The sequence below is a fragment of the Mytilus californianus genome, unplaced genomic scaffold (genome assembly GCF_021869535.1).
Source record: "Mytilus californianus isolate M0D057914Y unplaced genomic scaffold, xbMytCali1.0.p SCAF_18, whole genome shotgun sequence".
NCBI classification, from domain to species: Eukaryota; Metazoa; Mollusca; class Bivalvia; order Mytilida; family Mytilidae; genus Mytilus; species Mytilus californianus.
The window spans coordinates 10,567,991-10,594,580 of NW_026262666.1; the positions used below are offsets into that span (position 1 = coordinate 10,567,991).

The 26,590-nt window shown below is 32.5% G+C and overlaps 1 protein-coding gene and 1 long non-coding RNA gene across 3 annotated transcripts in view; both read right to left on the bottom strand.

Annotated features, from left to right (window-relative positions):
* The window catches only part of LOC127726700 (uncharacterized), a 220,615-nt gene extending 195,616 nt beyond the window's left edge, over positions 1–24,999 (bottom strand). The window contains exons 1-3 of one of the 2 annotated variants that reach the window (XM_052234155.1): positions 24,980–24,999; positions 22,802–23,300; positions 22,264–22,302 (exon numbers count right to left, since the gene is read on the bottom strand). In XM_052234155.1, coding sequence (XP_052090115.1) covers positions 22,264–22,302; positions 22,802–23,291 — 529 coding nt within the window. In that variant the 5' untranslated portion in view covers positions 23,292–23,300; positions 24,980–24,999. The remainder of the gene's footprint in view (positions 1–22,263; positions 22,303–22,801; positions 23,301–24,979) is intronic. The other variant, XM_052234156.1, reaches the window with a different exon arrangement.
* Positions 17,432–20,660, bottom strand: LOC127726705 (uncharacterized). The gene is made up of 4 exons (XR_007993648.1): positions 20,554–20,660; positions 19,898–19,933; positions 19,001–19,135; positions 17,432–17,701 (listed from the first exon to the last, which is right to left on the bottom strand). It is a non-coding gene; the product is annotated as an uncharacterized LOC127726705 (long non-coding RNA).
* Positions 25,000–26,590: the final 1,591 nt, after the last annotated feature.

Below are 26,590 nucleotides of genomic sequence, written 5' to 3' on the forward strand. Positions count from 1 at the left end.
CATATATCTTTTATATGCCTTTTATTATCTTACCTACGCCTTATTTTTAGCCTGGATTTTTAGTATTCGTATTGATATCTGATAAAGTCATGCTGATTATAAGGTGCACAGTTTCCCCTGCTTTTAAAATCTTTCTTTTAAACCCGTCGATCGGGAACTTGTTAATTATTGGTAATATTAACTATACGGAAAACAAATTGGCCTGGAATGGTGTTGTTTTTTTTTATCAACAACATTGTCCTATATATAATTTATATTTAAAGTTGAATTCTTTTAATTGTCATTTTTACGTCATGCCGGCTAACAAATTGGAAAGTACCTACGCCTTATTTTTAGCCTGGATTTTTAGTATTCGTATTGTCATCTGATAAAGTCATGCTGATTATAAGGTGCACAGTTTTCTCTGCTTTCAAAATTTTTCTGTTTGAACCCGTTCTGGTTTTCTTGCTACATCCGGAAACTACATGCAACAATGATTGAATTTAGTAGAGTCAGTCCTTGTATAATGATGAAGTTCAGGTGAGATTATGACCCGTGTATATTGCAAATCCCAAATACGCCGTTTGGTGGTGCGCCTTATAGAGGCCGAATTTACTTGCATGAGAGGTGCATAGAGTTTCCGGATAACTCATCCTACAGTGTGAATGCTAGGACGTTTTCACTTCGCTGGCTGTTTCTATATATATATTGAAGGTGTGCATGTGTTCAAGGTTTTATTAATATTTGTGTTTCCAGATAACTCCTCCTACAGTGAACCATAGACCTATGTGCTCCCATGCTAAACTTTGTGTATTTTAAAATAACACTTTGCATCTGCATGGGCATCGTTTGTGTCTCCCAGACACAATAATATCTGAAAGAAAGTCCCACATTGACTTTGTTATAATACAGTTACTTCAGAGTGGAGTGCGGGGGCATCACTTAGTAATAGCTTGTTCTTATGTCGTACTGTTTCACCTACTTCCTAGGTTAGGGGAGGTTTGGCGCCACCAAACATGTTAACCCCGCCATATTCTGTACGTGCCGGTCCAATTTCAGTATCCTGTAATTCGTTGGTTGTCGTTTGCTGCTGTATATCACATTTGTTTTTCGTTGTGGACATAAACCAGGCCGTTAGTTTTCTCGTTTGAATTGTTTGCATTTGGCATTTCGGGGCCTGCTATAGCTAGCTTGCTATGCGGTATGGGTTTTGCTAATTTTTGAAGGCCATACGATTACCTATAATTGTAACTTCTATGTAATTTGGTCTCTGGTGATGTGTTGTCTCATTGCAATCATACCACAACTTTTTATTTTTATATATACAAAATGCATTTGAAAATACATGTGAAGAAAGTTAATGCATTGTAATAGTATAAATGGCAATGCGAGAATAGTCTGTCTTATCTAAACTATATAATCTTTTAGTTAAAACCAACTGTGTTTCTGAAAATTCGACAAAATTGTTCATTTAGTATTATAGATCAGAAATTTATTTTCATATATCTTTATATGCCTTTTATTATCTTACCTACGCCTTATTTTTAGCCTGGATTTTTAGTATTCGTATTGATATCTGATAAAGTCATGCTGATTATAAGGTGCACAGTTTCCCCTGCTTTTAAAATCTTTCTTTTAAACCCGTCGACCGGGAACTTGTTAATTATTGGTAATATTAACTATACGGAAAACAAATTGGCCTGGAATGGTGTTTTTTTTTTTTATCAACAACATTGTCCTATATATAGTTATATTTAAAGTTGAATTCTTTGATTCGTCATTTTTACGTCATGCCGGCTAACAAATTGGAAAGTACCTACGCCTTATTTTTAGCCTGGATTTTTAGTATTCGTATTGTCATCTGATAAAGTCATGCTGATTATAAGGTGCACAGTTTTCTCTGCTTTCAAAATTTTTCTGTTTGAACCCGTTCTGGTTTTCTTGCTACATCCGGAAACTACATGCAACAATGATTGAATTTAGTAGAGTCAGTCCTTGTATAATGATGAAGTTCAGGTGAGATTATGACCCGTGTATATTGCAAATCCCAAATACGCCGTTTGGTGGTGCGCCTTATAGAGGCCGAATTTACTTGCATGAGAGGTGCATAGAGTTTCCGGATAACTCATCCTACAGTGTGAATGCTAGGACGTTTTCACTTCGCTGGCTGTTTCTATATATATTGAAGGTGTGCATGTGGTCAAGGTTTTATTAATATTTGTGTTTCCAGATAACTCCTCCTACAGTGAACCATAGACCTATGTGCTCCCATGCTAAACTTTGTGTATTTTAAAATAACACTTTGCATCTGCATGGGCATCGTTTGTGTCTCCCAGACACAATAATATCTGAAAGAAAGTCCCACATTGACTTTGTTATAATACAGTTACTTCAGAGTGGAGTGCGGGGGCATCACTTAGTAATAGCTTGTTCTTATGTCGTACTGTTTCACCTACTTCCTAGGTTAGGGGAGGTTTGGCGCCACCAAACATGTTAACCCCGCCATATTCTGTACGTGCCGGTCCAATTTCAGTATCCTGTAATTCGTTGGTTGTCGTTTGCTGCTGTATATCACATTTGTTTTTCGTTGTGGACATAAACCAGGCCGTTAGTTTTCTCGTTTGAATTGTTTGCATTTGGCATTTCGGGGCCTGCTATAGCTAGCTTGCTATGAGGTATGGGTTTTGCTCATTTTTGAAGGCCATACGATTACCTATAGTTGTAACTTCTATGTAATTTGGTCTCTGGTGATGTGTTGTCTCATTGCAATCATACCACAACTTCTTATTTTTATATATACAAAATGCATTTTAGAATACATGTGAAGAAAGTTAATGCATTGTAATAGTATAAATGGCAATGCGAGAATAGTCTGTCTTATCTAAACTATATAATCTTTTAGTTAAAACCAACTGTGTTTCTGAAAATTCGACAAAATTATTCATTTAGTATTATAGATCAGAAATTTATTTTCATATATCTTTTATATGCCTTTTATTATCTTACCTACGCCTTATTTTTAGCCTGGATTTTTAGTATTCGTATTGATATCTGATAAAGTCATGCCTATTATAAGGTGCACAGTTTCCCCTGCTTTTAAAATCTTTCTTTTAAACCCGTCGACCGGGAACTTGTTAATTATTGGTAATATTAACTATACGGAAAACAAATTGGCCTGGAATGGTGTTGTTTTTTTTATCAACAACATTGTCCTATATATAAGTTATATTTAAAGTTGAATTCTTTGAATCGTCATTTTTACGTCATGCCGGCTAACAAATTGGAAAGTACCTACGCCTTATTTTTAGCCTGGATTTTTTGTATTCGTATTGTCATCTGATAAAGTCATGCTGATTATAAGGTGCACAGTTTTCTCTGCTTTCAAAATTTTTCTGTTTGAACCCGTTCTGGTTTTCTTGCTACATCCGGAAACTACATGCAACAATGATTGAATTTAGTAGAGTCAGTCCTTGTATAATGATGAAGTTCGGGTGAGATTATGACCCGTGTATATTGCAAATCCCAAATACGCCGTTTGGTGGTGCGCCTTATAGAGGCCGAACGTACAGATCAGGTAACCGGTAACAGGTGACATATACTATTGGTATCAGCATCGGATTCGACCCGGAACATTTTAATGATTGGTGTCCTTTATTAGTTATATATAAAGTTGAATTCTTATATTTGTCGTTTTTACGTCTTGCTGGCTAACACATTGGACCTCGTTATTTAAGTAGTATAGATATATGTAACAGACCTTCGTCTTTAAGAGAAGAAAAGGGCCTCGAAGGCTGAGTGGTCTAAGAAGTTCAACTACTTTATCACTAGCCTGTCAACACTGAGGTTGTGAGTTTCGAATCCTGCACGTGGCAAGTATGTTCGACTCCAATCTTAATTGATTAGGATTGTCAGTTTTCCTACCATAGGTCGGTGGTTCTCTCCAGGCACTCCGGCTGCCTCCATCAATAAAAACTGACCAATCAATCAATAATTCAAAAGATACCATCATTTAAGAACAACTCTTATATTTATGCAGTGTACTGATGCTTCAGTCATACCATATTTTTTATACATCCAGTTTTGTTGCTGACAATATGTTAGTTGATTATACTTGTAAGATAATAAGCAAAAGTAGAAACAAATCCTCATTTATTGTCAATAACATCTTAAAGCAGTATTCCAATGGTTTTGGTCATATTGACAATTTTGTAGATCTTGTATTGCTGATAAATTTTTGATGTATACATTTTCTATTCATCTATCTTTTTTCATAGCTTTTGAGTAACTCAAAACTTATCATTAAAGGACAACTCCGGTTATAAGGTCCCATGTTTTCAGTCATATTAACAATTTATAGATCTTATATTATTTATCATTTTGGGTCTAGAAGTTCCATCTATTTATAATTTTGTTCGACATCAATGGAAAAAACTCTAAAATGAGTTTTAATATTTGAAAAAAATTAGATCGAATACTGAAATGGCCGGTTGCGCAGATTGCCACTTTTACAATAATGGATAATGGTCTTGACTAAAAATTTAAATATATATTGAAATATAAAAATATTTGTTGTAAAAATATGATTTTGTTTAAACAACTCAATAATGGAAAACATTTCCAAAGATGGTAACAATTTATGTTTCTAATCAAATTATTTAGAACTCTACAGATAGATAGCAAACCTAATGAGGTTATACACACTTTTTTTATAAATTTTGCCAAAAAAATAACCCCAGTTCGGAAAATGAGAATAAATTTATCAAATAATTCTATAATACCAGGTGAACAACTTCAACAAACGTGCATTCTTCCTGTGAAGTTTCTGGGATCTGGGTTAAAAACTGTAGGAGGTGTTGATTACATAATTTAGGCACCCTGTTTCATATGTTTTGCTGAAAAATGACTAAGTTTCCAGGTAAAAAAAATGGAAAAAGATTACTCAAACAATCAGTAGTATTTAATGGTGTACAAGTTCAAAGAATTGAAATAATACAAAGTTATTTCAATTGTTAATCAATTCACTAATGAAATGGGACTATAAATGATATCTTCAATTTTTTATAATTGCAAACTCTAGCTAAGCGTTTTATGATTAACAATATTTCTAAAGATGTAGAACATAAATCAACAAGAATAGACTAAATATAGTAAGTTGTAAACAATACTAGACTGATTAATACAATTTAAAATTTCACTATCAGTAAAACAAAGTCAATTTAGCATGTATTAAAATCATTATCGTTATAGAGCAAAATAGCTTCGAAAAACTTTCCTGTTAATTACAAAATAGTCTTATCGATGTCTGTTAGGATATCCTTACAAAAATACTTGTCTGGACAAGAAAACTTTGACAGACAACCTAAATTGTGCGTGTGTGTGTTTTTTTTTTTTATCTTAATCAAACAACTTTGACAGACAACTTAAAAACAAATATTCATCTGGACACGCAAACTTATGTACATATTTTCTTACAACAAAATTAGTGCTGAATATATTGATAGTGACAGCAACGATGAGTATATAGATATTGAACAACGAAAGAGGAAGGTATAAAACATTTGCGATGTTATGGCTTACTATACTGAACAAGTAATAAAACGTTTTAAACCATTAGGCAAATGAAAAAAAATATTAAAAATTAATTCATTTTAATAAAATCTTAAAAAATATCACATCATGTGATGATTCTTTGTTGTCTATAAAATGAAATTACAGATCTAAATTTGAATGAAGTCTGCTCATATTAAAATCTATAACTTATTACAACATAAGGATCTTGTATATTTTCTATGTCAGTTACATCGACACTGAAGACATCGGACTCTATTCAGCACATTTAAAAGAGATGTAATAGAAAACTGATTTTTTATTGATTATTTATCATTATTAAGAAAAACGTATGGATTGGCTTTTCAACAAAATAACCCTTAAGGAAGTAAAAAGGTAAAATATATTTGAATTTGTTTTTTTTTTTTTCAAATTTACATAAAGGGTTAAAAGATGAAGAAATGCAAAAGCAATATGACTTTCCTTTATAAAATATGGCTATCAGTTATATAGTTTCCACTTCATTAAGAAACAAATATATACATAAATTGATATATCATAACAGTAACAATATATATAGCTATGTCATTAATTATTGTTCAAATGAATTCCGTATCTTATATCGTGAAGAACATGCAATACAATTACACGATTTAGATATTTAGTAACGAATTTAAACTTCTATCTATTTGTTTGATGATAATGATGATGATGATGATGGATGGCTGCATAACGTACAGTCGCAAATTAATATGCATATTCAGGACGAGAACATGTTAAAGTAATATGAATATTAACCCTGCTTTGTATTAGACCGACACGCTGAGCAGGATTTTTAATCTCCTAGTTCAAAAGGTAACAGTCCATAGGTAGACATGTCACCTTACCCGAACACATTATTCTGACTCAGAGCCGTCCAATGTTTGCTCTTACTCCGTAATGCCGCGTGCTTAATGGAAAACCAGCAAATATCAATTTTAAAGTCTTTGGTTTGACCCGGCCGGGTTTGAATCCACGACCTCATGCACTCGAGTCTAACATGCTTCCACGAGACCAGCGAGGCGGTAATTTAGGAGGAATCCAGAACAAAACAAATGAGTAAAATCGAATTTTGCAAATATTTGCCATTTGGGTTGCAGAATATCGGAACTCTCTAATATTGAATTAGCATAACTGCATGGCCGCTGTCTGCATCCCACATTTTAAGGCATACACAGTTACTTGTCGCTACATACACTTTGTAACCTTCCTTTGAGTAGGATTTCTATTTCTTCCAGTTTTTTAAGCTCAATTTCATATCTTTGAAAAAGCAATTTATAAGCTTCCAATCTTTGTAACGTATCTGCATAACAATTTTGATCCTTATCGCATGACCTACTCATTCGACATCTGATATAGGATACGCACGCCTCCCGTTCAAACCATTTCATAGAGATCTCAGAAGTCTGACGTTTGTCTTCTATGTGACATATCTTGGAAGTATTTCTTCAAAACACTTTTCTGACTTCAATATTTGACCTGTGGCAAAATAAAGATTGCCCAGTGAGCATAAAAGGCGGTGGTAGCAAGTATTGTCCTTCATACTTTTCTACTTCCCAGAAAGATCTTCACCCCATTTTAATGCTTCGTCACGTACTTTGTCAGTGTTTTTGATTTTTAACAAATTGATATAACATCCGACTATCAGCGGGTTCCATATTGCAGTGTAATGATCGCTTTTATCATGCAAAACTTTCAAAACACCAAACTCATAGTAGTTAACTCTTTCTGCAAGCCTTCCTTTACAAATTGTAATCATTCAAAGTAGAGGCATCTACTTCTGTTTCCTTACATAAAATGTTTAAAACAGACTGAATTTTGCTCCTCTCTGTTCACGCATCGTTGTCAATATAATTAAATTTCATGCGACTGTCATACAAGTGAGCTATAAAACCAGGTTCAATCCACCATTTTCTACACAAGAAAATGCCTGTACCAAGTCAGGCATATGACAGTTGTTATCCATTCGTTTGATGTGTTTTTTTTTTTTTGATTTTGCCATTTGATTGGGGACTTTCCTTTTTGAATTTTCCTCGGAGTTCAGTATTTTTGTGATTTTACTTTTTAGGACGGAGGAGACCCTATCTTTGTCACTTTTTCCATGCTCAGGGCCAAAACTCTGCAATTGATTCTCACTGATATATTTCATTTTTGACAATTCATTGGCATCGGCCAAATATGAGAAAAATATTTTTGTCGTTTGTATATTTCTTTCATTTGAAAGGTAAAACAGTCTATTGCTATATGTATGTAAAACAGAAATAATCAGTTCAAACAAAAATTCTTCACTAAGCCGTTCCAATGGTACTGCATATTCTTTGTGTGACAATTGAACATACTCATTTCCGATCAAATGAGTGGTTTCTGATAGTTTTGGTTTTTCTAGTAACCTTGACAGTACTTCTGCATCCTCTGCGTTCCGATATCTATTGATCACATAATCCTCACCGACCTCTTTAACGGAGGGCAGATGCTTTGCATTGTTGATAAAATCAACAATGGCTGAGTAGAGTTCTTTAGTCTTTTCATAAACTAAACTTTCTTGTTGGAAGGTATCGCAATCAGCTTTGACTGACTCTTCAAATTCCACTTGAAATGTTTTTTCGACGTTTAGTAGTTCAAACAAGTCCTTTTTTGCATCTTCGAAATATTCACTGGCTTCGCTGAACATGTTATTAAAGCTGTATGTGTATCCTATTATATCTTTTAAGTATATAACTTGTAAAATGTGATCTACGTTTGGTGCATCTTTTTGTTTTCCCTTCATTCCTGCTTTAAGTTTTTCCAAAACGGCACGTGCATGAGATACAAGTTAAGTATGACCCTGAAGATCTGACTTATGCTTAGTGTCCTTGTCCATCAACAAAAAGAAAGCTCTTAACAGCTTTCTCAAGAGCTTCTCATTTGTTATTAGAACTTCAGCTTCCATTTCTGTCATATCTATCTGTAAGGCTGATTTCACTAAATCATGAGTGTTAATTTTTCTGTTATCATCATGTTCTTCTATTGTTCCAAATGAGGAATTCTTAATTTCATAAATAAGGTCGTCAATGCGGAAATCTGATGTCTCGTATGATGTTTTCGTGAACAGAACTACAGGTATATTTTCTATTTCAAGAAATTGTAGTAAGAGTAACATTTCAAATATATGCTCTTTCTTTTCTTGTTTGTATTTCTTGTGCATATCCCTTATTATGCTAACTAGAGAACTAAAAAGAGTTTCGTTCTTGATTGTTTCACTTACGGCTCTAGTTTGTTCAAATCTTAACATATCAAGTAGAACATGCAGCTTTCCTGTAAGAGCGCTTGCTGCGAGACCTGCTTGATACATGTAGGATCTTGCAATCTGCAATCCTTTAGGATTACAGCTAAATTTCCTCGCAAGCTGTAAGTAGTTCTCATCATCTCCACTTTTGTCATATGCCAGAAAATCTACTGCTTCATTTTCTGAAAATCCACTGACTTCTACTACTTCATCTGTGATTGGATCTAAATCTAATGATAATGAGGTTGTTACAATAGGCTTAATGCTACCAACACATTTACATTTCTTTATAAAGTAATTAAAAGCATGTTTAGAATTTGGCTTCACATTATCTAGAAGCAAAAACTGATATCCTTCTCTATCCTTCAACTCCCTTATTATGGCATCTTCTAAGTTATTAAGCGTTTCTCTTTTAGTATCTTCGTTCTCAATAATATCAATATTGGGAAGGCATTTTAATTTGAATGTATGCTTTTATAATAATTAAAACATTTTAATTTAAATGTATGCTTTTATAATACCAGTGCAAACCTACAATATATTATTTCCTTTTCAAACTGACAGTGAGTTAAACAAAATAAATAGAAAGAACTTAGAGGACCGGTTCTAGCATTGTTTCAAATAAACAAAGATATTATTTGATAAGAAAAATAATGATGGCTAAAAAAGAAAAAGACAAACAGACAAACAATAGTACACACAACATAGAAAAAAAGGCTAAGCAACACGAACCCCACCAAAATCTGGGGGTGATCTCAGGTGCTCCGGATAAATGTTCTTTACATCACGAAACTGTAAAAGGATCATTTCAAATATAAGTTTGTGTATGCATATACACCTTAAGCTTAGCACAAACTGGAGAAAGTTTTTTTCTCTCGATGTTTTTACAACAATAATATTAAAGATGATTTAACATACCTATAAATTTATTTTTTCAGAAGGAACAAATAAAAAATTCTTCACTAGTTGATACATTCTTTGTGTATAGTGGTATCTAAATAGTTTCAATAATCTTTGCATACTCTCATGAAATAATTTGACTCCCGAAATACATAGACCTATGACAAAAGAATCGAGAGGCAGGTATCTACACGGTATTTTATGATATGATATAAAAATTAATAAAACTGGGGTTACTAATCTTTTAAAATAACAAACATTTCACTATTAATTAAAATAAAAACTTTGATAATAACTCACCGTTCACAATATTTTTTCTAACTTTTTTACCTAAAACCATGCATTTTTGTCTCTCAGAAAAAAAACCCATATTTAATTCAGCTTTAGAATTATGTGTTATTACTTTAAACTTAGAGAATGACACATGTATTTCTCACCTTTCAGAATGACGCATCTTCTTGGTCCCATCTCCATATATGTTTTTAGTTTTTTATAATTTTCTTCGGTATGGATATAATATTTCTCTAAATGCCATTCTTCAATATTGCTATGCACTGAAACAAAAAATAAAAACAACATATAAACTAAGCTTCTAAAAGTATGACAAAAAATGGAATTTCTGTATTAATTTTTTTCTTTAAAAATCTTGACCAATCATTTGCTGTAACATTTATACTACCTTAAACTAAGTGCATTTTTTACCACATAAATCATACGCGGTCAGCACATTATTATTGGATTATAGAACTCTCGAACAAAATCATCCATAAATTATGAAGGGGTGGCAGTTAAGTTTGTAAGAATAACAAATTTGCTTTGTAAAATAACCAAACAAAACTGTAATAGTTCTGCCGAAATCAATAGAATTATTTTATATAGAGCTGCCACCTATAAAAAATGAAAATCATCATTTAAAAGATGTGTTTAATACATGAAATTATTTCACATTTTAAGTCATGTTGGTGGTAGATGATTTCAATTTTCACTCTTAAATACTTAGATATGGACGTGTAAGAGGAAATGGCTTATGTCAGGAATATGACAGTTGTTGTCCATTCTTTTGATGTGTTTTATCATTTGATTTTGCCATTTGATAAGGGACTTTCTGTTTTGAATTTTCCTCGGAGTTCAGTATTTTTGTGATTTTACTTTTTATGTATATAATACAAGCATTCTGAGAGTATTGCATGGTAATACATAGCCCCTACCGGTTAAGAATTCATTGTACTGGAACAAAATGCTAACTTGATCTATAACGTGTCATGATGTAAACTATATAACAAATATCAAGTCAATATCTTCAAGCATGACGAAAAAAAGTGTGGAAAACTGATTATATGAGTGATTTTTCTAAGTCCAAGGACCATAACTCTGTACAAAATCATCAAACCGGAACAAAATTCGAAATTGATCTGTAACTTGTCATGATAAAACTATATACCAATTATTAGATCAAGTCGTAAACTGTTTTGTAATAAAATAGGACCTTAGTTTTCTCGTTTGAAATTTTATTCACATTTTGTTATTTTGAGGCCTCTTTTAGCCGACTATACGGTATGAGTTTTGCTCATTGTTGTAGGCCGTACAGTGAACTATGATCGCTAACATCCACGTCATTTGAACTTATGTGGATAGTTATCCCATTGGCAATCATACCACATCTTCCTATTTTTATATAAACCGCTGTTCCTACTGTTATCTAATAGTGACTTCTACACCGTACAATCTTATGGTTTTGAACCTAAAGCATGTTACAATCACAGCAAGCAAACATACACGAAAAACCGGATATTTCGAAAGCTAGACTTGGAACAAGCGTCCATTTGTATAAATTCAATTCAACGTGTACCCTAACCATTCCACATAATAAAATTGAGAATGGAAATGGGAAATATGTCAAAGAGACAACAACCTGACCAAAGAGCAGACAACAGCCGAAGGCTACCAATGGGTCTTCACATAAGATTACAAAAATATCAAAAAATTCATATGAAAATTGTGCCCTTTATATAGATCTCATTTTGGTTATTTGTGTCGCCGGTTTGCTGTCTTGTTGACTTTTATGCCACATTTTCTTTTAATTACACAGGAAACGTATACTTTACCATCATTACCATCCCGAAGAGGTGAATGGCCGTTCTCAATATTTTGCATTCTGTTGATGTCAAAGGAGGCAATAAAGCATACACAAATTTTAGTAATCGGATGAAAATTCTGAGCAGATAGGTCCCATCATTTTATTTGATTAGGAATATTTGCACCTTGTCTTATCCTTGCTAATATTATGACAAACGTTTGCATTTAATGAAAAAGGTGGGCGATGTTTTCAGGATTTTGAGATTTTGGCGGGAAATGGATGGAAACAGTCAATTATAAATGATGCTACTGCAGACCTTTTCTTTGGTTGCCGTATGTAGCCATTTCGCGTTTTCGCCTTTGATATTTTATAAAGTTTTTTCTCTTTTTTTTTGTTTTCGTCTCGAATTTTCATAATTTTTCGTTTTCGTTTGATGGATTATTAAAGTTGTAAACTAAAAAATCGTAAAAATATGATTTCCGGTTTTTCTGTTCTTTTACCTATAATTCATAACTATTGTTACGAGTATCGATTGCAAATCAGAAGTAACATGCTAACTCTACCGGTGCAATTGTATCCCTTTTGGTTTTAAATGAAGTTCGTATCATCCATTTCGAAAGTTTAGTAAAATTAGTTGTTTGTGTATATGTTCCAGACCATATGAGTATTTGGACCGTACGCGTACGGTCTGGACCGTATGCGTACTTTTTCAAATACGTATACGGTCGGACTGTACGAGTACGGTCTGCTTAATATTAAGAAGTTAGTCAAGTTTATTAGATACAAATGTTTATTACAGATCATCATAACTTAAATCTCAAATTAATATAAAAAGTTCAATTGTACTTGAAATAAAAACTTTATATTTTAACTATTTAAGAAAGTCATGCTTATTTAATCTGTTAATCTCCTGTATTTAGCATGTCAGTAATACATTAATTGAATTATGCTCACTGAAATTGAAGTTATCGGAAGTAAACAAAATGTGGGAAGACAATTTGTTTAGAATATTTAGGAACTTTACAAAAAACTTAAATGCAAAGGAACATGCATGAACAAAACATGTAAATGTAAAAAATCTGACGTTCCTTGTGACAGCAAGTGTCACTTTGGGCGAGAGTACCAAAATAGGATTCAGATATACAATGTAACAAATATATAATTTCAATTGTTTGCTTATTCGCTTTATTCATCTAATTGTAATCATGGTAATAATAACAATTTGTAAATATAAAAAAATGTTTAAATTTAATTCATATGATCCCAAAACATGTATGGTCAGCTTGTACTGGACCGTACGAGTATACATATACGGTCCGGACCGTACGCATACGGTCCAAATACTCATAGGGTCTGGAACATATATACATCTATTTTCTTGTTTATTTATAGGCAATTGTTTACACAAGTCTTGTTTGATTTGATTTGTCTCGTTCAAGCTTCAAACAAGCATTATATAAATTCTATTTTTTTCAATTCACTTTCATTCTTTGGGATGTCTGCTTATGAAATTCGAAACAAGATTTTTATATATGATTTGTTTTAGTAGATAAATATAAATAAGAAGATGAGGTATGAGTGCCAATGAGACATCTATCCATCCAAATTACAATGTGTAGAAAGTAAACAATTATATGTCAAAGTACTGTGGTAAAGTGGTATTTTAGTATATTTGTATTTTATATATAAGTTTCATTATTTCTATATTTTTAATCTAACTTTATTATTTCAGAAGATATTATTATAAATACTGTAGTATTATATTATTGCATGGTTAAACTATACGGAGTGTAGATTTCAGGTTCGCTCAGGTGTGACTTTTATCAGGTGTTTCAATTGGGTTTTATTGATATTGATAAGTTCTCAATTCTTTGGCGTGAAGTTTACATTTCTATATGGTCACTTTGTGTGATGGACACCATTTTCCATGAATAGTAAATTATTCCACTATATTCTGTTGTGGTTTTTGGTTTTATATTTCTAAGGTATTCACCATATTGATGATGCACCATGTTGGCATCAACCTGCTGATGTGATTTATTACTGTATTGTATTCAAGCCTTCAAAATACCTGTGAGGGTAATATTTTGGATTACGATATAAACTTCGAAATAAAGAATCCGTAACCCTTAGATTGTTTCTTGTGTGTTTATTGCCACGAAACAAGACTACAGTACGGCCTTCAACACGGAGCCTTGGCTCACACCGAATAGCAAGCTATAAAGGGCACCAAAAAGACTAATGTTAAACAATTCAAACAGGAAAACCAACGGTCTAATCTATATAAAAAACAAGAAACACTTATGAACCACACCAACAAACGACAAGTCTACATGAAATTATGGAGGATAAGACAACGACCATTGTAATCTATGCATTGTCAGTTTTAAGGACTACACCCCATGTAAAGAGGTGTTAGGCGTTGAAATCTCAAATTGAGAATAGAATAAATAAATAAACAAAAAGATTTAATTCAATGGAGGACGACATTGCGGTTCAATTTAAGGTTAGTTGCTGAGAACAAACAAAAAAAAACGCTTCACATCCGAGTTTTGTTTTGTGTCTATGGGATCTGCGATGAATACACCTTATCTCCTTTGAATGATAGTCTTTTAAAATTCTCGACATAAGGCCTTTAACAGACAAAATGAATGTAGTTTTCTCAAAGAAAATGTGTGCAGTTCTGTTTTACCTGGTTTGATTTTATGCATTTCATGCATTTTATGCATTAAATCATTATTATATACTCGCTCCGAAGGAGGGGTTTACTGTCTGTCCCTCCGTCCGTCCCATGAACTTTCCATCGCTTTTCTTATAAACTACAGATTATAGTTTCCTGCATTTTTTTAGAAGGCTTCATGTGACCATAATGACCTTTATGAAATGTTCGTCCATTTTACTAAGGAACTACAGATAATAGCTTCCAGAAATTTGTCATCACGATTCATGTCAGCATGCTTTACCGTGTGGTGCGATTTCGGTTTCATCGCTCATCAACTTTCTGTTTACCAAATGTACTTTACTTACATTATACCAACATATACATAAAATAGATACATATTTCGCAACATTCTTCTAGGCCTGGAAACTACAAATAACAGATTCTCGGAATTTGTTATCAGGCTTCATGTGTGATCATGCTTCACAGTGTTATGTTTTTTTAAGAATAATTTCTCTTCAACTTTCTGTTTAACGAATACTTAAAGCAGGGGTATCATTAGTAAGCAATAGCTCACAGTTCTACTTGTATATTGGTGGGCTTTTCGAATATTTTTGTCATTTTCATCTAATGAAGTTATTTTAGAAACTCTAGCTTTTTCCGAATGCGCGCACGTAATGCATCAATTTTAATATATGATTTTTATGCAACTGTTTATTTTTACTAAGTCCAAACAATTATGACGTCTTGAAAGGCAATTTTAATTTTTGCTCTGACACCTTCCCACTCTCCATCCATCAGGTCATGCTAAATCATTTTCATTTTCATCGGGAGTGAAGATCTGTTTCCCTCGGAAGTTTCATGTATAGTAACTTCACTTTTTGGTAAATAATGATGAAGTGCATTGAGTTCAGTTCCACCGTAATTGTCTATTTAACAGTAATCGCATACTTATAGTTTACAAGACGTATTGGTGCTGTTTAAGATGAGGTAAAAAAATAAATGGTAAAGGTAAGGGAAAAGTTCCTGAATTAGAGTCGACGGGAAATATGTTTGGATTTGAAAGATAAATTATTTGAATTTGGATTCATCAACATTCCATCAAGATTCAATTTCACATGCATTGTTAATTCAGTGAGCACTGATATTCGAAATTGAACACTCAGCTGCAACAACATACACATCAGAGGAAAGAGAACGTACCGTATTTGAACACATACAATCGTCCATGTAAACATTTGAATAAAGGGAACATAACAGCTTTCATCACACTTAATTATCCATGGTAACGTTAGAGTAAAGAGAAAATAATAGGTTTGAACACACAGAATCATCAACATACACGTTAGAATTAAGAGAACATAACAGCTTTGATCACAAAGAATCATCCATGTACACATAAGAGTAAAGAGAACATATGAAGTTTGAACACACAGAATCATACACATACATTTTACAGTCCAAATGATTTTTGGTAAGTGCAAATACCTTTGGATCTCGAAGATGCATATCAATAAAAGTTGAAAAAAATCCACGTTAAGATGAGATGAGATATGATCAGATATTGATCTGTCTTTTACAATTAATGCTCTCCAACTTCGTATTTTATTTGACCTTTTTTTATTCGAGCGTCACTGTTAAGGTTTTTTTTGTAAACGGAATGAGCAACTGGCGTACAAAATTTTAATCCTGGTATATATGATGAGTTCAAAACAATAGATCAACATGAATTTAAATAAGCTAATCAAGCAGAAATCTGATTCATGTTACAAATTTGACGAAAATCAAGAGGCATTGAGCGAGTGTTTTACTCTTTCTTGTGTAGATAATGGTTGCAAACTTGGGAATACATCTCTTATCTATGAATTCCATGCAGTATGTTTTTATTTACTTAAATGGCCAAATTTTACGATTTATATAGACCTATCTTGTTCGAAGCAACATAATTTGCTTTCCCGCATGATGCCGCCCCTGGAAAAAGAGGGGGGGGGGGGGGGGCTGGTCATTTTGAAATCAAATATATAAAATTTTCTTGATCCCCCTAAAATTTTACACTATTTTTTTTTAATTTTATCCCCCCTTAAAAACATTTAAAAAAAAATGTGATCCCCCTCTATTAAACATGCCAAAATTTTAACACTTTGACACATATGATATGTAGGATGAAGATTAAAAAGTTCTCAAATGTTTCATATAGAGATAAAATTGATCCCCCCACTTTGAATTTATAAAAAAAATTGAACCCCCCTTTTCCAGTTATAGAAAAAAAATTGATCCCCTACATTTTGACCAGCCACCCTCCCAGGTAAAAAATGTTAAGTCCCTTAATTAAAAAATACAAATCGTTAAATTATTCAAAATGTGATCGAACGTTTGAGAATGTTCATTCCTCTTTTTCAAAATAACAAGAATTTTAAAAGACTGTGATAAATTGATAGTATATAAGTAACAGAACTTAATAAGCAGAAACAAAAATGAAAGGTCAGTTACCTTGTTTTTTAGATTTAAGCAGTTGAAAATTTGGCGGGAAATGATTCTCTCTTGCCTTTTCTTATATTTAACACCGACACCTTTTTTCTTTCAAAAACTATGAAAAATAACAAGGATTTTATAAGATTTTCAAAATATGACTTTTTAAACTATATATTATAAAATTATGAAAAGAAAAGTACGGGTTAGCGGGCAAAATTTGTAATGGCACTACATGTATAAAACCAGAGAATTCCGAATATCTGACAAAAAAGTCAAAAACAAGAGGGGCGAACATCCTTAATTTGTTTACTGCCATACTATTCGAGTAACCAAAATCCCATTAAGTCCTGCATTTGCCTAAACGTTTTTCTTATAGATTGTGAGGATACTCATCAAAGGCTCAGGCAATAACTATGGTAAAAATGCCACACATGTACATGTATCACGCATATGCACATGCGTGGCATTAAACCCTGTGAAATAAACAAACAAATAATAAGTAAATTTATATGTAGTTAATTATAAAAAACACAATGAAAAGCTATATATAAGTGAGATTCAATATAAACTTTAACTGCTACACTTCAATAATGTTATGTTGTGTATTCTGTCCCTTACATGATTTGTTCATTTCCTCCAAAAACTGACATAAACAGATTGCCCGACGTGAATGTCTGATATTCGCGGGATGGCTTAGTTTTCCAGACAAAAACTTATCAAAGTAGCTTACAGATATATCTAAAATCTTGTCCAATGCTTCTTCCTGTAATCAAAATTGAAAGACGGCGAAATAAAATAACAATTTAGTCTGTAATGTAAAGAATTACGCTGTCTTTTGATCATATTTTTTGCCGACCGTGCAAGACCCTCATGGGTAGTCAAGGTCGTTAAAAACCATCCTTATCTTGATAATATTGATCGTATTATTCAGTAGTACACTAAAAAAAAAATTAGCCAGCTGCGTAATCTATATTCCTTCTATAGTCTTTCTTTACATTCAAAGTACGAAGTTCAACATTCTGTCGATTGTGAAAAATTGAAAAGAAATCAAAATCCTGATTGGTTTGAAAGTTATAGCTTCAATTAGCTAGATGAATCATGTACCCCGCATGCCTTATTTTACCCGAAATGTATATGTTCCCCAACTTAAAAATATAAAAGTTCTAGGTTGAACACTGTTGGAGGAGTAAACCATGTACCCTACGTGGGACAGACGGACGGACGAACAGTGGCGAAACAATATGACACCGACATTTCGTCGCGAGTGTATAGAAATCCGCTAATATAATTTGAAGTGTTATACTATTTTAGCTAAAAGAGAAATATATATACATGGCATCATACATATTTTGAGCACGCAGATCCAATGTCTTTTCAGAGAAGATCGAAACCTAAATAATAGAGGTTCTGAGATTAAGGGCATACGATACAGTTTTGATCCCACGTTGATTTTTTTTACAAAAGTTTGCATACAAGCAATATTCCACCTAGATAATTCAAATATGCAATAAAAAATATGCATTCATGTGCTACTTTGAGAGATAAATGGGGTCGAAATTTGAGACATTTACTCAAAATTTCAGGGTTTTTTTACTTTTCTATCCTTTGGAAAAACATGCGAAACTTTTTTGTTTCAAAAGATAAACACAAGCGGATTTTTGTTAAAACATTTGGAATATCTTCTCAACATAAGTATGCTCTAAAATTTTATAACAATTCTTTTAAATAATTAATTTTTATCAAAGGTTCAGTATTATACAAAAAAAAACAGGTTTTTTTGCTGTATATTTATCTAATTTCAAAAAAATTTCGTCGTTGACTTTTTCATAAAAAATGGTACAAATAATCTTCATACGTAATCATACCTAATGTCATTTTAAAAAAGAGGGGTCCATGAACTCGTTTTCAAGTCAAATCAGTCTGAATGATAACAATCAGTCGAAAAATGCCTCTTTTCCCGATATGTCGCAGTTTGACGTCGCGAAAAATAATATTTTACGTTGGCAACGTCATCATCTCCCCTGTAACTGTATCGTATGCCATTAACCAAGATATGATTTACATCAATATCAATAGCCCTGGTGTTCACGCCAATCAACGAAGTTCTTTCATTTACTTCAGTGATGTCATCTTCATCAATAATCTTAACTCTGGTCTCATCTGCACTTTGTCTTACGTGGTGTTCTTTGATGTATTCCTGTAAAATGTTCAACTTTAAACGTTAAAGGTGACGATGTTTTATTTTTTGAGGTAATTAGGTAATTTATATTTGGCATACAACGAATTTTTTTTTTCACAAACAGCCCCAAACCCTTTCATAACGTTAACTAATTGCTCAAGCAAAAAGGTGAAAAGCACACATTTGGAAGAGATGTTCATCGTATCACGCATTTATTCGCCTTGTTCATGTCTTTCTAACAATTTGTGTAGTTTCTTTATTTACTAAAAAAACAATATATCTATGACATGTATGTCTTTCAGTAGTTTTTGTTTAGCTCAACAGATAATAAGTACAATTGATTACTTGTAGGTAATATTTGTTTATTTGGCGACCAATCTGATTAGTCGATGTCGTGGAAATCGTGCTTTTGTCTTTTCGTAATTTTTCGTTTTTTGCCATGGTTTTGTCGGTCTCTCTTCGATTTATGAATTTTGATTATTTTTGTAGTATTTTTCGCCTTTTTTTACGCCTTTGCAAGAGTTTCTGATATGCTTCTAATCAAGAATCACACTACTCTATTTGTAGATTTACCACCGTCAGCTGAGGATTTGACGATCACAAATACAGTTTTATTAACTGCGCGACCACCAATTTCATTCGTGTAATTGATGGCAGACGATATCCAATGAAAAGTTGCGTTACATGTCAAATTGCATTATGATTTCAAGTTTCAATTTTGTTATCCGATTGTTTAGATCGTCTATTTGCGGCTAACCTGCCATAAATGCAAAAACTTACCATACATTGATGACAGTCGTAATAAATAAAATATATCTTTTTACTGTTAAGTTGAAATTCTTAAAACATGCATGTGAACATGGCTACATGTATAAACGTGCTGTCACATATACTCATATTTATCTCAAATGGAATCGTTATCCGTTAATTTTCGAACCTAACGTCTTACATGCTATGTGACTTTTAAATACAACATGCAATATTAATGATGGATATTTTTTCAAAGATTAATGTATACAGATGAAAAAAACTCTAAAATCGCTCGAAAGCTAGTTATTATAGCACATTGCTTTTATGAAATATGAAATATGACTTGTGACCAGAATCAAAACATTAATATGAATAAACCGATGTTTTTTTGTTTTTTATAAAAAATCAGAATGCGCTAGGCAAAATTGTCAAAGATACCTTAAATATCCGTTCTATGCTTTTCATTTGATCGATTTTGTTTCATGACGAACTCTTTTAAAAGACAGACATTCAATCGATAAATACTGTTTAGAACGTAAACACAAATTTTGAGTATTTTTCTGTTGATATTTTTGTAAATTTTATATGGGAGTGTGTTGTGTGTTTCTGCAAGTAAATTCGATCTTAACACATTGAAATGTAGGTGTACTCTTAAACATGTCTGAAAATATTTGTTTAAAGGATACGGTAACTTTTGCTGTCATTCTAGCTATTTTGTATGTCATGAATATATTAGATGACACTAAAACTCTGTTTACTCCAGCTAAATGTAATTTCATTTCAACTTCTCCCTGGAAAAGAATGATTATGTCTGTTGTTAAGAGTATAGCACTATGTATTCCTTGAAAACATCAAAGTAAGTATTCATGCAATGGTATTAAATATAATCAAATGAATCATTTTGATAATATTAATAACAACTAATTTTCAAAAGAGTTTGCCCTTCAGCATTGTAAGCGATCTCAAGCCTAGATTTCCTACAGAATTGTTTTGAAATATAAATTGAAGGTTTATATCAGCAGTGTTTGGGACAAGTTCGGAAATAAACCCTGATCAATAATTTTATCAGGAATTATGTCCCTGAGAAATGTAAATTCTTTAGAAAATTGCATTGTAAGCACTCTTGCGTATACACATTTTGTCAGATATTTATAAAATTTATATCAAGGGTTTATATCAGCAAGTTTGAAAATCAGTGCCGATCAATTATTTTTAAAAGAGTAATGCCCCTTGGAAATATTAATTATATGGAGAATTGCATACACGCGCTCTATAGCCTACATTTCTAAACGATATGTATAAAAAGTTTGGAAGAACCGAAATCATTTGTTTTACATATTCTAGATAATGTCCTTGGACAGATACATTATGAACAATGCGGGGAACATTGGCACTTTGTTCTTTTTTACTTTAAAGGGTTATGTCCCTTGGAAACATAGATACTAGATGGAAATTTGCATTGTTAAGCGCTTTCAAGCCTACATTTATTTTCCTTAAGATATTAATAAAAAGTTTTAAAGAACAAAATAAAGAAAAAGAGTTTCTTATTTACTGCCTTAGACCGATAAAGTATGAACAAAAAATTGAAAACAACACGTTTAATAATTTCAATGCGTCCGAAGCGCTACAAGTGCGAAATTGGGACTCTGTTCTTTTATTTATCTGCATTTTTCCAAATGTCAAGTTGATTAATTTTTATCCGTCTGTCTTCGTGTATTGTAAATGAAATATTCTTAGTTCAAGTAGCGATAGAAGAATTGTCTCTTGAAAATTCTTTTAACATTGTAATAAACTTGACAAGAATACTATTTTAAGCAGCATACATACAGAAGCCTTTTTATCTATTAAGTACAGGGCATAAGCTTTAATCGTTTTTAGAATCAGTATAGATCATCTAGTGATGATACGTGTTATGATTATTTTGTCATGTCGGGTCCTTTTATAGTTGACTATACGGTTTGGAATCTGATCATTGTTAAAGGCAGTATGGTGACCTCTAGTTGCATCAAAACAAGTCATTTAGATTCTGATGGATAGTTGTTTCATTGGCAATCATACCCATATCCCTATTCTATATAAATGTTGCACGAATAAAAATTAGACCTTCAGGTGAACTTGAATTTTGAATTGCATTAGCACAAGTCTAGCAGAATAATAACAGATTAAAAAAAGACTTTCGAAAATCAAATTATCAAACCTGGATCGTTTGTGTTAATACTCTAATGAAAAACCCTGACGGAGGTTTAAGAATGAAGTTTCCTTCATTAACATGAAACAGTAATAAGTAAATACTTAAATCTTTCAATTTCAAACAGCTTTACGGTGTTTTTTAAAGAGATGGTGTGTATCTTTTTGTTGCTACTTTAAGTATTAAAAACAGATAAAATTATACATACTATGAAACTGTAAGAATGGTTGTGTGAAACCTGCGTCCACTGTAAATAAATAAACAGATATGTATGTATGGGAATTCTATATTAACAATTGTAATATATTTAAAAGTGGCTATAAACAAACTGTAAAGAACTATAATGACCATGCTGAAACTAATATCATCAACTTTCGAAAATAGTAGATTGTTTTTTTATTTTAAATAGATCATCCCTGACTTTTTTTTTAACAAAAACACTTTTACAAAAAGTAGCAGAAGTTATGAAAAGGGATTACAGTATCTAAAGTCGAAGATAGAAATGTCGCACGCACGATACAGTGAAAAAAAAGAAAAAAATGGAGATGGTATATATCGGAAGAAAGGGACAAACACATAATATTTTTATATCATATTTCAATCAACATGACTAAAATACAATCGAAGGCGTTTACCCCAAAATGTAGTTGCTATTTAGATATTAACCACAAGATAATAAATTTTCTATTTTATTTTCTGATGACCCCTCGTTTCAAATGCTTTTTCGATTTTTAGTCATTATCTACCTGGGGCTTTGATCGCTGCTAGAAATTGTGGAAACCACAGTTCTATGTCCTCTCTTGCATCAATCCATGTAAAGAATTCTAAATCTTCAGGAATTTCACAATCCTCCCTTTTAACAGGAATAAGTATATGTTTGTGTTCGCTGAGAGACATATGCAGGGAATAATGAACTTCAATTTTACAATACAAACTTTCGTTGTATTCTTTTGAAAATACAAGCACCGTTTTAACGGAACGTTTAATGTATTCTTTAATATTTTGAATAATTTCTTTTCCCGGGAGAAAATCAAGTTCATGATCACAGCACTTAAAGCCTCTGCTTTCTAATTCTGTTATTACATTCCTCGTCCATTTCCGATCTTCTTCGGTATTTCTATATGAGAAAAACACATGATAGTCCTTTCCCTCCGGTAGAGTGGGTCCCTCTGGAAGAGGTCGAGGTCGTTGCCTATTACAAGTAATCCCAGAAGAAGTTGTACTTCCATACTCCATTCTACAACACTAATCGAGGAAACATAATAATCGATAAAACATTTGCAACACCATATTCTGTTTTTCGTTTTGTTATCGAATAAAAAAATAAATTAGTCGTTGAAAATGTATATTTAGGTGGTAAAACTAAAAATGAAAGATTTATTTGTACTTTGTGACAAAAATAGAATTTATTTCAAACTATCGATAAAATAGAATTTTGTCTTTGGCAATTCATAATTTTGCTATAACAACTTGAATTGCCAAAGACGAAAGACAAAATGCAATACTACTAGTATTTAAATAAATACCATAAAAAGTAATATACAATGTATATTCCACCGAGAATGTTATCAAGCTACATGCACGTGCAGACTTATCATATTTGGAAGGGATATACCAGAAAAACGCCCTGTAAGGAAACCTGGTAACAAGAAATAAATATAAGTGAGATAATATTGACTTTTGTTTCTATAACATATTAAAAGGGGGATGGTACTTTAGCAGCCCAGGGTGCCTAAAAATGGAATAACACCTCCTTTACAAAAAGGTGTGACCAGAGTTGTCAGATACCATGCCAAGTCTTGATTGTCTGTGTGTGTTTATCAAAATGAAACTATTTTAAAACGTCCTGAGCATCATCATTTGGATTATTTTGGGAAAACCTTTCGGAAGCAAAATCAGAGGATAAGATGTTTGTTTGAAAATTGTCCCATCAGAATCAAAGATTGCCTTGGCGGACATTTTGTTTGTTTGATTGGAACAACACGAGAATCTCATTGAATTTTTCATACATCATTAAAGTGTTCATTGGCCGGATATTCTTTGCTAATCTATATTTGAGGCTTTTGATCTGTTTAGGACACTTAGTCAATGTGTTTAATTGGTTTAGTTTAACGATATAGGTAAGTATCACAGTTACGTGAAGGACAAGGGCGAGATTCTTGTTACTTTGTTTTAAGATTTGAATTTCTTTTGTCTTAAAAGGTTATAAGATTATTTGCTTATAGAAGAAAAAAGTTTTGAAATTTTTATAGAGTAATTATGTGACTGCGAAATTTAAAATGTGTTCATTTATGTGATTTCAAGGTACAGTTTCTAGATTGGGAACCAATTCTTGGACATGAGGGTTTCATTTCCCAGTGACAGTCTAATCCCATCCATTGACCCACCTTATTAGATCTACTTATATCGACCTGAATATGCATGAATCATTTGCAACTGGACGTTATGTAACACGCAATCAATCAACACTTCGGGCATGCCCCTATATTCTACGTCTTATTCAACTTCATACCAACATACTCTCGAGAACATACCATTCCATTTGAATTTCAAAGCTCTTTATATATGTGCAACACCTTACCATTGTAAAATTGAGAATACGGGTAGCAATTAAACACTGCTTTTAATGAAATACCGTGTTTGTTAAAACAATGACATGGGAATAAAAGTTAAAAAAGCTGAAATGATAAAAGGCATTTAATGAAATATTTTATATCACAACCCGCCATATAGAAGGACTTAATGCATAAACATGCACAAAGCGATTTTGACGATTACAATGATAATCTGGTTCCAAATATATACGATTGTTTACTGTTGTACACCACCAGTGTATTAAAAGTCAGTGTGTGTATGTTTCATACATGTTATATAAATGTCACTTAAATATTTTAGCGTATAAAATATATCTACTATATACTTACATTACTTCCGTATTCTTTGGTTCCGGAAATGAATGTGTAGGTAAATATTACAATGAAAACGAAAGAAAAAGTAAACAATTATATTTCAAATATATCGGATATTAAGTAATTTAATAAAGATAAAATTACATAACATTACTACACCATACATCTATGGAGTATTTATGACAGGAAAAATCAAGTCAATGGTTAGATAATTGCAAGTAGACATACAAATTACAAATAAAATACATATTCCTTAGGAGCGGATCAAGATTTTTTGAAAGGTGGTGAGTAATTTCAGAAAACGGAATAAATACTGTCGAGCAGAAAGAGGCGAAAATTGTTTTGGGACAACTTTATGCTAAACTCCAACATGTCCAAGGTAAATTCAAAAGGGGGAAGTCCATAAAACCTGACAAAATCAAACGTTAGACTAAATCAACCAACATAAATAAATATACGGTGTAGAAGTATTAATTCTATGTACTGACGTTTTTTTTATCATTTAAATTACGTGTTAAAGTGTTTCTTCTGAATAGTCTTTGTATATCTTTGACCTTTACAATTTAGGTAATATCCTTTAGGCGTGGCTCGGCAGTGGCGGATCCAGGGGGTGGTGGTGGGTTCCGGGGGTTAGAACCCCCCTTTTTTTGACGATCAATCCATTTAAATGGGGACATATAGTTGAACCCCCCCCCCCTTTATCCTGGGTTGGGACCCCCCTTTTAAAAATGGTTGAATCCGATCCTTCTCGGTATTTATACATCCCGCCATTGTGTTATTGTGCTATGGTCATTTGTTGTATTCTTGTCGTTCATTTTTACTTCTGTGCTTTGTCTATAGTGTCTATATGCCATTTTGTTTTTCATTGCTGACATAGCTGTTTGTTTTTTATAGTGATTAAGATTATAACACAATGTTGACCGCTGTACCACAATTTTGACATTTATACCTATTACTAGTATGTCTGTTTGTTTTGCGCACACATGTGTTTGTCAATATAATGGAATTCTATGTGATTGTTATACAAAAGAGAAGTTAAGCTAGCTATAAAACAAGGTTTAATCAACCATTTCCCTGTAAATCCCTGTACCATGTCAGGAATATGACAGGCGTTTGTCCTTCGTTTGAGCTATTGATCTTACCATTTAATAAGGGACTTTCCGTTTTAAATTTTTATTGGGGTTCGGTATTTTTGTTTTTTTTACTTTTTTCCATTTAAGGTTGAATGTGTACAAAAATTAATGATATGCTAGACTTGTGCACATATTTTTTTATTAGTTGCTATTGACTTTGAACTAGCTGTCATTTAACAGGAAGTAATCTTAGATCTGTACTTTGTGTCTGTGTTGGGTGAGTATGCTTTACATTGATTTAAGTAACGTCCAGTTCAACTTATTTATATGCCCCCACAACTGAAAGTTTGGGGGCATATTGTTTTACCCCTGTCCGTCCGTCCCGTTATGGGTATATCGTTATCACAGATAACTTCTCCTACAGTTTGAATGCTAGTAAGTTTTCGCTTGGCTGTCTGTTTGTACATATATTGAAGGTGGGCATGTGGTCAGGGTTTTGATTTTTATTGATATTTGCTCTTTTGGGAGACAGTTGAACTTTGTCATTTTTGGT